General features: G+C 44.9%; 1 protein-coding gene across 9 annotated transcripts in view; it reads right to left on the reverse strand.

Annotated features, from left to right (window-relative positions):
* The window catches only part of LOC103238406 (cyclic AMP-dependent transcription factor ATF-7), a 119255-nt gene that overhangs the window by 21625 nt on the left and 79460 nt on the right, over positions 1-18170 (reverse strand). For 5 of the 9 annotated variants that reach the window (XR_005239975.2, XM_008003463.3, XM_008003464.3 and 2 more), the window contains exons 4-7: positions 10786-10937; positions 4419-4556; positions 1174-1331; positions 151-250 (exon numbers count right to left, since the gene is read on the reverse strand). Coding sequence is in view for 8 of the 9 variants with exons in the window: in XM_008003463.3 (XP_008001654.1) it covers positions 151-250; positions 1174-1331; positions 4419-4556; positions 10786-10937 (548 nt within the window). In the remaining variant the exon portion in view is untranslated. The remainder of the gene's footprint in view (positions 1-150; positions 251-1173; positions 1332-4418; positions 4557-10785; positions 10938-18170) is intronic. The other 4 variants (XM_008003467.3, XM_073020791.1, XM_008003468.3 and 1 more) reach the window with 3 other exon arrangements.

Raw genomic sequence — 18170 nt, forward strand, 5'->3', positions numbered from 1 at the left:
TTAGCGAAGAGTTTAGGCAGGCTGCCATGCTCAACTAATATAGATCAGAGCCCACATTTCCCTGGGGCTCGTGTGTGTTTTATGATCATTCAGGTGGAAGGGAAGGATTACCATGTTGGTAGGGTTGGCTGCCCCAACTACAGAGCTCACCGATATAACAGACGGCATCTGTACTGGAGGCCCTGGCAGCACAGGCATGGTCTGTCCATTAGCAAGATGCATGACAAGAGGGAGGGAGCCAGTGGGAGACCTAGAGGAGACATGAAGTGAAATGCTCGTAACATAGACCTTTTGTCCATGGATCTACCTCCTATAATTACAGAAGATTTTCCAGTCTTCTCTAGTTAGCGAAAGTATAAGGCAGCATGGTAAAAATCTTGACACCCTCATGTGGGAAGGCAGGGAATCCTATTCAACTTACCTTATAGATGGAGAAAAATGGCAACATCTTTATACTTTGCAAATTAAGCAAACTCAAATAGTAGAAAGCTAATCCTATTAAAGGGTTTAGAACAATTAAACATCCCTACCACTGGCTAGCCTTGGGAAAGGGGGAGTTGGATCAAAGTCGTCATTTTGCAAAACTGATTAGGTCACATGATGGCCAAATCTGAATGTTTCTCTTGTTCCTTTCCATGGCTTGCTCTACCCTGCCTCAAAAAGAAGCTGTCTCTTTTTATTTTTCCTAGTGGGTCCAGAGAACAATAAGCTCTAAGAATCTGAATCCTGACAACAGCCTCTTAACCCATGGGTACCGTGCCAGGAGTGAAAACAAACAGACAAATAAAATTAGAGATGGCAAAGACCAAGAACCCTAACTGGAACTGAGGAGACTTAATGGGTTTCAGTGTTTCATTCAGCAGTACCCCAACAGACTTCTATAGGGTGTGGTTTCCATACCATAATGAACTTCTAATGTTTTAAGAGCTCCTCTTTTTAGATTAAAGAAGTATTACCCTTAAATTAAGAAAGTATTACCCCCAAATAAATATTTTGCTTGTCTATTAAAAAGGTAAAGAAGATTCTGTTTACGGGGGAAAATTTTATTTTGAGAGATAATTTCAGTGACTTATTTTCCTGGAGTGCTGAAAAACTGTCTCAGTTTTATCAAATAGTTTCATGTAATGGAAAGAAATGCAGCCTTCACTATTTCTCCCTGCTCTCTGTACTTACCCCATTTGCCTGTTGGATGGTGGAGCCTGTGTGATGACAGAGGTTGGGGAGGGAAGGGTTGGATGAAGTGGATCATAGCCCAAGTGGAGAGGCAGAGAGCCAGGACGTACAATGGTGGGTGTGGGGGTAGATATCAGAACAGGCTTTGGGGCAACCTCCTGGAGAGAAGAAACCAACAGATCACAAAATGCTTTAAGGTGTGCTTATAGGGAAATATATAGATGGTAACATCTAGTACAAATTTATTGGAAAGAGCATTAGAGCCACTCATTAAATCATGACCTGATTCCATCAGGATCAGGGACCCATAACTCACTCATCCATTCAGGAGGAATGATGTATTAAGATCTCTTGGCCATCTCCCCCTTCAGAGACAATGGCTACATAAATAAGATGACAGTTGGAATATCACTTGAAATCTTTGAAGCAGCACTGTAGTACCATATAAATTCTAGAGACTGTTACAATTTTTCACAATCTAGATATTCTCATTCCAAACTTGATGCCAAGTGTCCTCTGAACTTCAATGGGAAAAGGCAGGTATACTGGTGACGAGGCAACCCAATATCTCCAATACACCTCTTAAAAAAGGGCTATAGAAGTTTGGATAATGATCATACTGTAATAAAACAAACTGCTCTCATTGTTAACTTCTTTAACTTTTTTTTTTTTTTTTTTTGAGATAGAGTCTCGCTCTGTCGCCCAAGCTGGAGTGCAGTGGCACGATCTTGGCTCACTCCAACCTCCGCCTCCTGGGTTCAAGTGATTCTCCTGCCTCAGCCTCCCGAGTAGCTGGGATTATAAGCACCCACCACTACGCCCAGCTAATTTTTGCATTTTCAGTAGAGATGGGGTTTCACCATCTTGGCCAGGCTGGTCTTGAACTCCTGGCCTCGTGATCCACCTGCCTTGGCCTACCAAAGTGCTGGGATAACAGGCGTGAGCCACCGCGCCCGGCCTCACTGTTAACTTCTTAAGATCTCAGACTGCCAGTGGTCATAATGGCCTTGAGAGCATCTCCAGACAGTCTCTAGGACTTTGTTGCTGATGAAAAAGGGAGGAGAGAGGCGGAGGAGGTTGCAGTGAGCTGAGATGGTGCCATTGCATTGCAGCCTGGCGACAGAGAGAGATTCCGTCTCAAAAACAAAAAAAAATAAAAGAAAAGGGGAGGAGATGGGATGGTTGTAATGTTTATGAGAAGACAGATTTGTGAAGTTATCAAGCCAAATTTGGAGGGAAGTAACATGAGGTATAGACGCTCTATCCATAGTGGATGTTAAAATTAATAGCCACTGACAGAGCAGCAGAGATTGAAAGGAGGAGGAAGCATGAGGGGGCTTCTGAGGTTCTAATAAAATATTTTTGATCTAGGTGCTGGTTATACAGGCTATTGACTTCGTGAAAATTCAGTAAGTTATATAATTACAATTTATATACTTTTCTGTACATGTACTATATTTCAATAAATGTATTAGAAATAATACTTTATGAAAGTACTTCCTTTAAAAAGAATAATAAGACTCCTAGTAGATACTTTCTTTAAATCACTTCCCTCTAGGATGACATTTTTTTCTAAACTGTTTGATGTCATTTATGAATTATGTGAATTTTTCTTTCTCACTTATTAATTGAAGTATAACATACAGTGATGTGCATTAAAGTCATAACAACAAAATGACTTTTAGGCTGGGTGCGGTGCTCACATCTGTAATCCCAGCACTTTGGGAGGCTGAAGCAAGAGAATTGCTTGAGTCTGGGAGGCAGACATTGCAGTGAGCTGAGATTGCACCATTGCATTCCAGCCTGGGCATCAGAGCGAGACTATGTCTCAAAAGAAAAAAAAAACCAAGATGACTTATTACAGATGTAAAATCAGGATACAGACCATTTCCAGCACCCCATAAAGTTCTATGTCCCTTTCCAATCCACACCATTCCTTCACAGGAGGTAAACTCTATCCTGAGTTCTATCATCGTCAAACAGTTTTGCCTCTTCTTGAATTATACAGTATGTACTTTTGTGTATGACTTTTTTGTTGTTGTTGGGTATGTTTGTGGGATTCACTCACATTGCTGTGCAATTATCAGTTTACTTTTTTTTTTTTTTGAGACAGACTCTCGCTCTGTCACTCAGGCTGGAGTGCAATGGCGCAATCTTGGCTCACTGAAACCTCGGCCTCCTGGGTTCAAGCAATTCTCCTATCTCAGCCTCCGGAGTAGCTGGGATTACAGGCACACGCCACCACACCTAGCTAATTTTTGTATTTTTGGTAGAGACGGGGTTTCACCATGTTGGCCAGGCTGGTCTCGAACTCCTGGCCTCAAGTGATTCCATCGCCTCGGCCTCCCAAAGTGCTGGGATTATAGGCATGAGCCACCGTGCCCAGCTGATTTTTGGCTATTAAGAATATAATTGCTGGCCAGGACACGGTGGCTCACTCCTATAACCCCAGCACTTTGGGAGGCCGAGGCGGGCAGATCACCTGAGGTCAGGAGTTCAAGACAAACGTGGTGAAACCCCATCTCTACTAAAAGTACAAAATTAGCCGGGCGTGGTGGCATGCACCTGTAGTCCCAGCTACTTGGGAGGCTAAGGCAGGAGAATCGCTCAAACCCAGGAGGCAGAGGTTGCAGTGAGCCAAGATCAGGCCATTGCACTCCAGCCTGGGCGACAGAGCAAGACTCTGTCTCAAAAAAATAAAAAATAAATAAATAAAATAAAATAAATAAAAAAGAATACAACTGCTATGAACATTCTAACATACTTCTTTTGGTAGACATATGCACTAATTTCTCTTCTATATAGACTTATAAATGGAATTGCTGGGAGAAAGAATAGGTATAATTTACAGAAATCTTCTAAATATTCCTTTAAATACAATCAGTCCTCCTATAACATATACTTTTTTTTTTCTTGAGACAGTCTCACTCTGTTGCCCAGGCTGGGGTGCAGTGGAGCAATCACAGCTCACTGCAGCCTCGACTTCCAGTGCTTAAGTGATCCTCCCACCTCATCCTCTCGAGTAGCTGGAACTACAGGCATGTTCCACCACGCCCAGGTAATTTATGGATTTTAAGTGGAGATGGGGTTTCTTTCTCCATGTTGCCCAGGCTGGTCTTGAATCTCTGAGCTCAAGTGATTCTACCATCTTGGTCTCCTGAGTAGTTAGGACACACTATTTATATAATTAATGAATCAAAGCTTTATCAATTAACATTTGAGATGACCCTTGGTACAGAATTTACCTTCTCCTTCAGTGGTGGGGAACAGGGACTAGAGGAAGGGCTATCAGGTGGGGATGAGTCTACCTCCACGGGCTCTTCTTCTTTGATTTTGATGTCTGGTGTGGAAGGTAGAGACATGTCAAGGGGCCCAGCAGCAGCCTGTTGTGAAAGAAAAATGAACAGAGTTTAACCCTATGATTCCTTTCAGGTTGAATCTATACCTTCCCATTTCCAAGATAAGGGAATATGCTTCTAAGAAGTTCAGCTCTTGTTCAAAGCACTGAACTGCATGTCAAATAAATGTGGGCCCCTTATGTTTGTTTTGTTTTGTTTTTAGAGGCGTAGTTTCGATCTTTTTTTTTTTTTTGAGATGGAGTTTCGCTATTGTTGTCCAGGGTGGAGTGCAATGGCACAATCTCAGCTCACCACAACCTCCACCTCCTGGGTTCAAGCGATTCTCCTGCCTCAGCCTCCCCAGCAGCTGGGATTATAGCCATGCCACCACGCCCGGCTAATTTTGTATTTTTAGTAGAGGTGGGGTTTTTCCATGATGGTCAGGCTGGTCTCGAACTCCCAACCTCAAGTGATCCGCCCGCCTCGGCCTCCCAAAGTGCTGGGATTACAGGCATGAGCCACCACGCCTGGCCTGTAGTTTCGATCTTGTTGCCCAGGCTAGAGTGCAATGGGCATGATCTCAGCTCACTGCAACCTCCACCTCCCGAGTTCAAGCGATTCTCCCACCTCAGCCTCCCGAGTAGCTGGGATTACAGGTGTGAGCTACCACGCCTGGCCAAGAAATGTGGGCCCCTTATGTTTTATGTACAATTCTGGCCAAATCATTTTGTTGGTAATTCTCAGGGCTTCTGTTTCCCCAATTGTAAGATGAAGATAATACCTGCTTCACCAAAGGTAAGCAAATATTTATAAAGACCTGAAAAAAAAGATGTCATTTAAATCCATGCAAATATTATAATATTTTTCAGGAAATCAAAATGATTCCTGAATCTGCTGGCCACTGGAGAGCTGTGAACACTTTCTCTGCCAACAAGGATGACTAGATTACCCAATTATCAAAGGCAAACAAAGACAAACTGGCTATTCGAGTACTGCAAACCAGATAGGAAAGGTATTTTCTGGGGAACTCACCATGCTTGATGGTGATCTCATCCCAAAATCTGCTACTGGATGTATCAGGCAGATAAGGGTTTTGGGGTAACAAAGAAAAGAAAGGCTGATCATCTGATTGGTGAAATAAATGAGTCTTAGGAGCAAGACTGGAGAAAACCAGAAAGGAAAGAGAGCACTTTCCTGGCAGTGATGCAATCACCTCACAGAACTGTGGAGCTGTAAATGGCCTTGTAGGGAACAATAAACCATCTGAGATAATGGCCTTGACACTGTACCAAGACAGGAGCATTGGCATTGCAGTTCAGTTTCATAACAAAGTGGATCCTTTGTTCTATCTATTCCATATCCCAGGCTTCTTGGTGAAGCAACTGCTTGTTTCAAGATCTTCCCTTTCTACCTTAACCCTCAGAAACCTTCGTGATAGCTAGCTGAGTAAATTAAAGATAATGTGGTATCTACTACATTAGAGAAGGTAGTAGTGGTTCTTTTTCCCCAGTCTGAGGAGGGTGAGCAACAGCAAAGGTGGCTTCATTTCTGCATCACTTTTTCTACATTGCTAAGATGTCAGGTCCAATTTAGCTGATTCTGAGATCTCTTAAGTCAGAGATTAGTGGGAAGGAGAAGGCTCTAAGTAAATACAACCATAGATTTGAAATCCTCTAGGGCATCTCCTAGCAAAGCTGTGGTTCAGGAAAGTTCCGCTTCTGGAGACTCTTCCACTAAGCCTGTACTTCTCATTAAGGGGAAGTAAAGACCACTCCTGTACAGGCAGGAGGAAACACCAAGGAATGCCCAGTGAGGAAAGGGCTGACTAACTATGAACTAGTCTCCCGGAAGGGTCAACTGAGCTAAAATGGCAATGAAAAAGACTTGAAGCTTTTTATGGGATGCTAATTTTCTTGAATTTGCCTATAATAAATTGGGTATAAAATCCCTCATAGGCCAAGCATGGTGGCTCATGCCTATAATCTCAACACTTTGGGAGGTCAAGGTGGGAGGATCACCTGAGGCCAGAAATTCTAGACCAGCCTGGGCAACATAGCAAAACCCTCTTGCCAGGTGTGGTGGCTCATACCTGTAATCTTAGCACTTTGGGAATTCAAGGTGCGAGGATAGCTTGAGCCCAGGAGTTTGAGACCAGCCTGGGCAACATAGTGAGACCCTGTTTCTATGAAAATAAATTAGTCAGGCATGGTGGTATGTGCCTGTAGTCCCACCTACTTGGGAGGCTGAGGTGGGAGAACTGCTTAAGCTCAAGAGGTGGAGGCTGCAGTGAGCCATGATTCTACCACTGCACTCTAGCCTAGGAGACGGAGCAAGATCCTGTCAATGAATGAATGAAAAAGAATGATGAGAAGACTGTGGCTACTTCTGCCATTTGAAAGTAGAACTACAAGACCAGGTATGGAGGCTCACGCTTGTGATCTCAGCACCTTAGGAAGCTGAGACTGGTGGATCTCTTGAGCCCTGGAGTTCAAGACCAGTGTGGGCAACAATGCAAAACCTTGTCTCTAAAAATAAATACAAAAATTAGCTGGGTGTGGTGGTGCCTGTAGTCCCAGTTACTCCAGGGACTGAGGTGGGAGGATCACTTGAGCCTGGGAGTTTGAGGTTGCAAGCACCACTGCACTCTAACCTGGGCAACAGAGTGAGGCTCTGTCTCAAAAAAAAAAAAGAGAAAAAAGAGGCCGGGCGCAGTGGCTCATGCTTGTAATCCCAGCACTTTGGGAGGCTGAGGTGGGTGGATCATGAGGTCAAGAGTTCAAGACCAGCCAGGCCAACATGGTGAAACCCTGTCTCTACTAAAAATACAAAAATTAGCCAGGTATGGTGGCACGGACCTGTAGTCCCAGCTACTTACGAGGCTGAGGCAGGATAATCACTTGAACTCAGGAGGCGGAGGTTGCAGTGAGCCATCACGATTGTGCCACTGCACTCCACCTAGATGACAGAGGCAGACTCCGTCTCAAAAAGAAGAAAAAAAGAAAGAAAAAGTAGAACTACAAATAAATGCTACTGAGTTTCCCCGCTGTATTAATTTATTTAAAGACACGGTCTGGGCCAGGCGCGGTGGCTCATGCCGGTAATCCCAGCACTTTAGGAGGCTGAGGTGGACAGACTGCTTGAACTCAGGAGTTGGAGACCAGCCTGGGCAATATGGCAAAATCCCGACTCTACTAAAAATACAAAAAAATTAGCCAGGCGTAGTGGCATGCATCTGTAATCCCAGGTACTCGGGAGGCTGAGGCAGGAGAATCGCTTGAACCTGTGAGGTGGAAGTTGCAGAGCCGAGACTGCGCCACTGCACTCCAGCTGGGGTAACAGAGGGAGACTCTGTTTCAAAAAATAAAAAAATAAAATAAAATAAAATAAAATAAAGACAGGGTGTTGTTCCACTGCCCAGGCTGGAGTGCAGTGGTTCAATCATGGCTAACTGCAGCCTTGACCTCCTAGGCTCAGCCTCCCAAGTAGCCGGGATCATAGGCGTGTGTTACCACACTCAGCTGGTTTTTAAATTTTTTGTAGAGATAGGTCTCACCATGCTGCCCAGGCTGGTGTCGAACTCCTGAGTTCCAGCAATCCTCCCGTTGTGGCCTCCCTAAGCACTGGGATCACAGGTATGAACCACCATGCCTCGTGCAGCCCACTTTCTGTTAGTTTGATGGAGACAGCATAAAAAGAAACTCAAAGAAATCCATGGAACTTGGAAATAACTCCAGTGATAAAGACACTATCTTGCTTTCTTACCACTTAAACTGGATGGAAAAGTCATGTGTAACTATCTAGATTTACCTGCTATGCCCTCTTAGAAGGAAAGAGCTCCCGGGGAACTTCTTCTTAAATACAGGGAAAAATAAAAGCGGTTCCAGCTATTCTATATTCTGATAGGATCCCATGCCTCACTATACCATACAATTGTGAGGTTAATGTGTTTATATATATGTTTTGGGATAGAGATATTGGAATCTTTTATGATTCCAGAAAATCAGGAACACAGACTTGATTTTAAAAATAGTGATCGCCGGGCACGGTGGCTCACACCTGTAATCCCAGCACTTTGGGAGGCCGAGGCGGGCGGATCACGAGGTCAGGAGATCGAGACCATCCTGGCTAACACGGTGAAACCCCGTCTCTACTGAAAATACAAAAAATTAGCTGGGCGTGGTGGCAGGCGCCTGTAGTCCCAGCTACTCGGGAGTCTGAGGCAGGAGAATGGTGTGAACCCAGGAGGCGGAGCCTGCAGTAAGCCGAGATCGCGCCACTGCACTCCAGCCTGGGTGACAGAGCAAGACTCCGTCTCAAAAAAATAAAATAAAATAGCGACCAATAACCTAGAATTCTAATTCTAAAGTAAAATTTGATCTTTGCATTTTTCTTTTTCCCCCAAGCCCCTTATTCCATGGGAACTATCTCCCTTCAACTCTGCTTCTTTGAGTATTTCCTCTGGTCTTCCAAACTAAGGGATTCTCTAGGGATCTGGACTATATAAAGGCTAAAATCAGAGAATCATAGTGCCTCAGGATTAGAAGGGATTCCAGCATTTTAATCCCCTCTACAATACCTCTACTAAGTGGCCTACATATAATTGAACATGTTTTGTGAGAGCTTCCACCTAGTGGTCCTACTTCTACCTTTGGGCCACATGGAATAAATGTAATCCCTCTTTCAATGAATACTCTTGAAGACTGCAATTTGTTCACACTAAATCTCTTTTCCAATCAAAATTTCCTCAATTTCTTTCTTTCTTTTTTTTTGAGACAAAGTCTCACTCTGTCGCCCAGGCTGGAGTGCAGTGGCACAATCTCGACTCACTGCAACCTCCGCCTCCCGGGTTCAAGCAATTCTCCTGTCTCAGCCCCCTGAGTAGCTGTGATTACAGGCGTGTGCCACCATGCCTGGCTAAATTTTGTATTTTTAGTAGAGACGGGGTTTCACCATGTTGGTCAGGCCGGTCTTGAACTCCTGACCTTGTGACCCGCTTGCCTTGGCCTCCCAAAGTGCTGGGATTACGGCCATGAGCCACTGCGTCTGGCCCATTTTTTTTTTTTTTTTAAGAGATTGGGTCTCCAGGCCAGGCGCAGTGGCTCACACCTGTAATCCCAGCCCTTTGGGAGGCCAAGGTGGGCAGATCATGAGGTCAGGAGATCGAGACCATCCTGGCTAACACGGTGAAACCCCGTCTCTACTAAAAATACAAAAAAATTATCTGGGTGTGGTGGTGGGTTCCCATAGTCCCAGCTACTCGAGAGGCTGAGGCAGGAGAATGACGTGAACCTGGGAGGTGGAGCTTGCAGTGAGCTGAGATCGCGCCACTGCACTCCAGCCTAGGCAACAAAGCAAGACTCTGTCTCAAAAAAAAAAAAAAAAAAAAAAAAAAAAATATATATATATATATATACACACACACACACACACACACACACACACACACACAGGGTCTCACTCTGTCACCCAGGCTGGAGCACAGTAGTGCAATCATAGCTCACCGCAGCCTTGATCTCCTGGGTTCAAGCAGTCTTCCTGCTTCAGTCTCCCAAGTAGCTAGGACTACAGGCATGCACCACCATGCCTGATGAATCTTTAAAACTGTTTTTGTAAACATGGAGGTCCTGCTATTGCCAAGGCTGGTCTTGAACTCCTGAAACTCTGGCCTCCCAAAGTGCTGGGATTACAGGCATGAGCCAATGTGCTTGGCCACTCGATTTCTTTAAAAGTTCCTGAAGTGACATAGTTTCTAGTTCTTTCACCGTCCTGGTTGATCTCCTTTGAAAGACAGTAAGAACATCCTTATCTTTAATACTTTGAATAATAGTCGAAAGCTACTTAAACGCAAAAACCACATATACTAAAACAAAGAAGAGTGGAAATTTGATAAATGTTTATTGACTTGCTGATTCAAAAAAACTGTGCAGCTGAGAAGTCTGATCAGCTCAGGAAAGAGTGGGATTTGGCAACGAATATGTTATCTAACAAAATCTGAGTAATTTATCACCTTTTAACATCTTCAACATATTTATAATATAAATATTTTTTAAAAAACAGATTATTAAACTAATACTCCCCTGGAAGAACAAGAGGACTAATTTTCGGTGACAACAGACTTGTGCTGATCCATCATCTGGAACTCCTAAAGACCTGAATGGCTGACTGGGATTAGTGACTACTATCTGGTTTTACTCTACTAAGCCCATGATTTTGTGTTTTAACCAATTAAGAACATTATCCCAAAGCACAATGAAAATAGCCTAGGTCTGAATACCACCAGTTTTTTGGCAACAGTCCTGCTTCTTGCCTTTTTCTCATCCTCATCTGCAGCTTTCTTGAATTCATGTTCAAAGGAGCTAGCTAGTTCATTGAAGAGTCCCACCTCCTCACAGTTCTTCAGGAATCTAGTTGGAGTAGGAGTTTGATCTGTAGACATGAAAGAAAAGGAAACTGTTTTAGTTTTGATCTGAAATTAAAACTTGATATTAAATAGTATATAGATAATGCATTTGTACTTTTTGATTTGGAGATAGAGTTTTTGTGTTAGGGCAAATTTGCTTTAATGGAACTCTAGTAGGTGAAGGCTGGTGCTGGGCCACCAGAGGGTGTCTGTGTTGTGTTGCCTCAAAGCCAGCAGGGGGAAGACAGAACAGCGTTTTGTTGTGTGACTATCCATGTACCCACTTTTCTCTCAGTGCTAGTTTTACCTCGTTTACCTCCAACCAAACCAAACTACCCACACAGGTGACACAGTTTTGTGAAACCTCTAGATTTGAAAACCAAGTACAGTTAAGCAATGTTTTCTTTTGTAAACTTACTCCCTGCTAGCTAGGTCTGAAGTGAGCAGAAAAAGCAGATGGATGTTAAAATCTGATGAGAAGAAACTGAGGATCAGATGGTTGAGTTTGCTGACTAAAGCTACCAAGTAAGAAATAGTGCCTTGTCTTTCAGTGGTCACTGAGGTAATAATGATCTGTTACCTTCTGAAGGATTCCAGGCAAATCTAGGGGCTGAGGAGTAAGACAGCAAGATCATGAGCTGGAAAAGGAAACTGCAAACAATAGACCTAATTTCACAGAGACCCAGGCCCAGAGCAAGTTCCCGAAACCAGGATATTTGGATTTAGTTTTGCCAGCCAAAATATGCCCACAGGGGCTGCACGAATCTCTCCTCAACACTGTGCCTCTGCCCTTGGGAAGAGAAAGGCTCTTGGTAAACCATTGGAACTTTTTAAGCAACCTGAAGTTTACATTTGAGCTTCTCTCTCCCAATCCTGCTTCTTTAGACCTGAATCCTTGTTCACGGATCCTAACTCTATTACGATGGCTTTCCTTGGCATGCTACTTCAGGGATTCATCTCATACCCTAAACCACTAGAATGAATGACAAAAATAGAGAACAATGTTTAAATGATATTTTAAGGAGTGAGACCTGGGGTTAAAATCACCCCTTCTTGGCCGGGTGCAGTGGCTCACGCCTATAATCCCAGTACTTTGGGAGGCTGAGACGGGTGTATCACTTGACGTCAGGTGTTTGAGACCAGCCTGGCCAACATGGTGAAACTCCATCTCTACAAAAAATACAAAAATTAGGTGGGCATGGTGGCAGGCGCCTGTAGTCCCAGCTACTCAGGAGGCCAAGGCAGGAGAATCCCTTGAACCCAGGAAGTGGAGGCTGCAGTGAGCCGAGATTACTGCCACTGCACTCCAGCCTGGGCAACAGAGTGAGACTCTGTCTCAAAACAAACAAAAAAAATACAAAAAAAAAAAAAAAACCACACCCCTTCCAGCCTGATCAGTTGAAAATAGTACAGTGGGACTTTCCATGGAAACAGCACGATTTTTATAAAAAATGTAAATAAAACCTCTTCTGAATCAGAGTGTTTGGAAAAGTTACCACTTCTCAAAATAGTTTTAAAAGGTTCTCTGGCAGCTTTGGTTGGCTAATGATAAAGCCACTTTCCCTCCATCCCTGGGTGAGTAGAAGTAATATCATCCTTTATGCTTAGAGAGTACTTTAATAAGGGCATACCCAAAATCACAACTCAAGTGGAACAGGAGGGGGCAGCTAAGGGCATGGCTATGGCAGAGGAGGGACTTTCAGACCTTTGATATGAGGCTCAAACAAACTTCTCCTGCGCCCTGCTGTTCAGGCTCATTTCTGGTTTTTTAAAGGTCCCCTGTGTCAAACCTAATTCCTCACTTTGCAGGTGGCCTCTAACTTTCAAATGGCTCTGGTTTGTGAACAAACAGACCGAAAATATATCAGAGAACCCTGAACCTGCTCTAACGAATCCTAAAAAAAATCAGTAAGTTTTTGTTTTGTTTTGTTTTGACACAGAGTTTCCCTCTTGCTGCCCAGGCTGGAGTGCAATGGTGCTATCTCAGCTCACCGCAACCTCCGCCTCACCGCAACCTCTGCCTCCCGGGTTCAAGGGATTCTCCTGACCCAGCTTCCCGAGTAAGCTGGGATTACAGGCACGCACCACAATGCCCAGCTAATTTTGCATTTTTAGTAGAGATGGGGTTTCTGCATGTTGGTCAGGCTGGTCTCGAACTCTCAACCTCAGGTGATCCACTTGCCTCGGCCTCCCAAAGGGCTGGGATTACAGGCGTGAGCCACTGCGCCTAGCCAAAAAAATCAGTAAGTTTTTACTGAATACTTTCTATATGTTTTGGTGCTAAAAGCATACACTTGTGTATATGTTTGGGGGAGGGAAGGGATAGGAATACAGGAGTATTGCCCAGATTTAAGACATAGCTCTTAGGCTGGGGGCAGTGGCTAAGGCCTGCAATCCCGGCACTTTGGAAGGCCAAGGCAGGTAGATCCCCTCTTGAGCTCAGGAGTTCAAGACCAGCCTGGGCAACATGGTGAAACTCCATCTCTACAAAAAATACAAAAATTGGCTTGGTGCGGTGGCTCACACCTGTAATCCCAACGCTACAGGAGGCCGAGGTGAGTGGATCACCTGAGGTTGGGAGTTTGAGACCAACCTGACCGACATGGAGAAACCCTGTCTCTACTAAAAACACAAAATTAGCCAGGCATGGTGGTGCATGCCTATAATCCCGGCTACTTGGGAGGGTGAGGCAGGAGAATTGCTTAAACCTGGGAGGCAGATGTTGCGGTGAGCCGAGATTGCACCACTGAACTCCAGCTTGGGCAACAAGAGTGAAACTCCGTCTCAAAACAAAAAAAAAAGAAAAAAGAAAAAAAAAACACAACAAAAATTAACCAGTGTGGTGGTGCATGCCTGTGATCCTAGTTTTTTCAGAGACTGGCTTAAGCCTGGGAGGCAGAGGTTGCAGTAAGCCAAGATTGTGCCACTGCAGTCCACCACAGTGACAGAACCAGAACCTGTCTAAAAAAAAAAAAAGGAGAAAAAAGAAAACATGGCTTTTGGCTGTAGAAAATTAAGATGATGTTTTCTTTTCTTTCCCAGGCTGGAGTGCAGTGGTGTGATCTTGGCTCACTGCAACCTCCACCTCCCAGGTTCATGTGATTCTCCTGCCTTAGCCTCCCAAGTAGCTGGGATTACAGGTGCATGCCACCATGCCCAGCCAATTTTTTGTATTTTTAGTAGAGACAGGGTTTCACCACATTGGCCAGGCTGGTCTCAAACTCCTGACCTCAAGTGATCCACCTGCCTTGGCCTCCCAAAGTGCTGGGATTACAGGCATGAGCCACCGCACCCGGCCTCTTTTTCTTTTTTTGAGACAAGATCTCACTTTGCCACCCAGGTTGGAGAGCAGTGGCACGATCTCGGCTCACTGCAGCCTCCGCCTCTCAGGCTCAAGTGATCCTCCCACCACAGCCTCCTGAGTAGCTGGGACTACAGGTATGTGCCATCATGCCTAACTAATTTTTGTATTTTTTGTAGAGATGGGGTTTCACTATGTTGCCCAGGCTGGCTTTTTTTTTTTTTTTTTTGAGACAGAGTCTTGCTTTGTCGCCCAGGCATGGAGTGCAGTGGCGTGATCTCCGTTCACTGCAAGCTCCGCCTCCCAGGTTCACGCCATTCTCCTGCCTCAGCCTCCTTAGTAGCTGGGACTACAGGTACCCACCCCATGCCTGGCTAATTTTTTGTATTTTTAGTAGAGACAGGATTTCACTGTGTTAGCCATGATGGTCTCAATCTCCTGACCTCATGATCCACCCGCCTTGGCCTCCCACAGTGCTGGGATTACAGGCGTGAGCCACCACACCCAGCCTTCTTTTTTTTTTATGGAGACAGAGTCTCAGACTGTCACCTAGTCTAGATGCAGTGGTACAATTTTGGCTCACTGCAACCTCCGCCTCCCAGGATCAAGTGATTCTCCTGCCTCAGCCTCCCAAGTATCTGGGATTACAGGTGTGCACCACCAGGCCCGGCTAATTTTTGTATTTTTAGTAGAGATGGGGTTTTATCATGTTGACCAGGATGGTCTTGAACTCCTGACCTCAACTGATCTGCCCACCTCAGCCTCCCAAAGTGCTGGGATTACAGGTGTGAGCCACCACACTTGCCCATTTTCTTTTTTTCTTTTAAGAGACAGTCTTGCTCTGTCATCCAGGAGTGCAATGGCATGATCATAGCTCGCTGAAACCTTGAACTCCTGGGCTCAAGTAATCTTTCTGTCTCAGCCTCCCAAGTAGCTAGGACTACAGGTGTGCACCACCATGCTTGGCTAACTTTATGTATGTATATATGATGTATTTATTTTTAGATACAGAGTCTCACTCTGTTACCCAGGCTGGAGTGCAGTGGTATGATCATAGTATGTATGTATGTATTTTTAAATACAGGGTCTCACTCTGTTACCCAGGCTGGAGTGCAGTGGTATGATCATAGTATGTATGTATGTATTTTTAAATACAGGGTCTCACTCTGTCGTCATCCAGGCTGAAGGCAGTGGCACAATCATAGCTCACTGCAGCCTTGAACTCCTGAATGCAAGTGATCTCCTACCTCAGCCTCCTGAGTAGCTGGGAGTACAGGCAAGTGCCACCATGCCTAGCTATGTTTTTTTGGTAGAGAGGGGGCCTCATTGTGTTGCCCAGGATGCTCTCTGACTCCTGGCCTCAAGCAATCCTCCTGCCTCTGCCTCCCCAAATGCTGGGATTGCAGGCGTGAGCCACTGTGCCTAGCCTGAGGCTAATTTTTAAAAGTTTTCGTTAAGATGGGTCTCATGTTGCTCAGGGCTGGCCTTGAACTTCTGGCCTCAAGCAATCCTCTTACCTGTGCCTCCCAAAGCACTGGGATTACAGGTGTGAGCCACTGTGTCACTAGGCCCCAGAGAACGTTTTCTTTTTTCTTCTTTCTTTATTCTTTTTTAGAAACAAGGTCTCCATTTGTCACCCAGGTTGGAATGCAGTGGCATGATCATAGCTCACTGTAACCTTGAACTCCTGGGTTCAAGTGATTCTCCTGCCTCAGACTCCCAAATAGCTGGGACTACATGCACATGCCACCACACCTGGCTAATTTTAAATTTTTTTATAGAGATGGGATCTTGCTATGTTGCCCAGGCTGGCCTCTAACTCCTGGGCTCGTGATCCTCCCACCTGGGCCTCTCAAAGTACTGGGATTATAGGTGTCAGCCACAGTGCTCAGTCGAGAATGCTTTCTAGTTGAGGAAATAAAACTAATATATGTGGAAAGCACCATAGTGTACAAAAATAAGTACTTGGCTGGGCATGGTGGCTCACGCCTCCCTGCACTTTGGAAGGCTGAGGCAAGAGGGCTGCCTGAGGCGAGGAGTTCAAGACCAACCTGGGGAACAAAGCTAGAACCCATCTTTACAAAAAATAAAATAATTAGTTGGGTGTGGTGGTACACATCTGTAGTCTCAGCTACTGGGGAGGGTGAGGTGGGAAGATGGCTTGAGTCCAAGAGTTTGAGGCTGCAGTGAGCTATGATTGTGCCACTGCACTCCAGCCTGAGCAACAGAGTCTCTGTCTCCAAAAAATACCCACCAAAATGGCCGGGCACGGTGGCTCATGCCTGTAATCCCAGCACCTTGGGAGGCTGAGGCGGGCAGATCATGAGGTCAGAAGATCAAGACCATCCTGGCTAACACAGTGAAACCCCGTCTCTACTAAAAATACAGAAAAATTAGCTGGGAGGGGTGGCGGGCACCTGTAGTCCCAGCTACTCGGGAGGTTGAGGCAGAAGAATGGCATGAACCTGGGAAGCGGAGCTTGTAGTGAGCCGAGATCACACCACTGCACTCGAGCCTGAGCGACAGAGCGAGACTCCATCTCAAAAAAAAAAGAAAAAAAATACCCCCCAAAACAAAAAAACAAATTAAAACTTGGGTGAATGCCATGATGCTAGGTTATGAAGAGCCTGAAAATCCAGGTATAAATAGCCCTTTCTTTCTTTCTTTTCTTTTCTTTTTTTTTTTTTTGAGACAGAATTTTGCTCTTCTTGCCCAGGCTGGAGTGCAATGGCACAATCTCAGCTCACTGCAACCTCTGCCTCCTGAATTCAAGCGATTCTCCTTCTTCAGCCTCCCAAGTATCTGGGATTACAACAGGCGTGCACCACCATGCGCGGCTAATTTTGTATTTTTTTGTTTTTGTTTTTTTGAGATGGAGTCTTGCTCTGTTGTCCAGGCTGGAGTGCAGTGGTGTGATTTCAGCTTACTGCAACCTTTCCCTCCTGGGTTCAAGCGATACTCCTGCCTCAGCCTGCCGAGTAGCTAGGACTACAGGTGCCTGCCACCACGTGTGGCTAATTTTTGTATTTTTAGTAGAGACGAGGTTTCACTATGTTGGCCAGGCTTGTCTCGAACTCCTGATCTTGTGATCTGCCTGCCTCAGCCTCCCAAAGTGCTGGAATTATGGGTGTGATCCACCAGGCCCACCTAATTTTGTATTTTTAGTAGAGATGGGGTTTCACCATGTTAGTCAGACTGGTCTCGAACTCCTGACCTCAGGTGATCCACTTGTGTCAGCCTTCTAAAGTGCTGAAATTACAGGTGTGAGCCACCACGTCTAGGCTTAAGTAGCTTTAAAGAGAAAAGGGCCCAGGGCGGTGGCTCACGCCTGTTATCCCAGCACTTTGGGAGGCCGAGGCAGGTGGATCATTCGAGGTCAGGAGTTCAAGACCAGCCTGGCCAACACGGTGAAACCCCGTCTCTACTAAAAATACAAAAATTAGCCGAGCGGTAGTGGCATGCGCTTATAATCCCAGCTACTCAGGAGACAGAGGCAGGAGAATTGCTTGAGCCTGGGAAAGGGAGGTTACAGTGAGCCAGGATCACACCACTGTACCCCAGACTGGGCGACAGAGTGAGACCTCGTCTCAAAAAAAAAATAAATACATAATAAATAAATAAATATAAATAAAGAGAAAATAGGAAAATAATGATAGATTTTTGACTTGACTAGAAGAGTAGAATTTGACTGGCTTTTCAATAGTATGTATGCAACATGGATAAGAATGACAGACTAATCAAGGATGCCAGCTAGAAGACTTTAGAGGAATCCAAGCATAAAGAAGGTGATGGTAGGGAGAACAGGAAGGAACAGAATAGAAAGAATTTGAAGAATAAAACAACTCAAGATTTTGAGATACTAATGAATAACAAAGGAGAAGGAGCTGGTTTAGGAGACAAGGAGGTTAAGTCCAGTCACTGACATAAAGACTTGAGGGCCGGGCGCGGTGGCTCAAGC

This window comes from Chlorocebus sabaeus, chromosome 11 (assembly GCF_047675955.1).
Source record: "Chlorocebus sabaeus isolate Y175 chromosome 11, mChlSab1.0.hap1, whole genome shotgun sequence".
Taxonomy (NCBI): domain Eukaryota; kingdom Metazoa; phylum Chordata; class Mammalia; order Primates; family Cercopithecidae; genus Chlorocebus; species Chlorocebus sabaeus.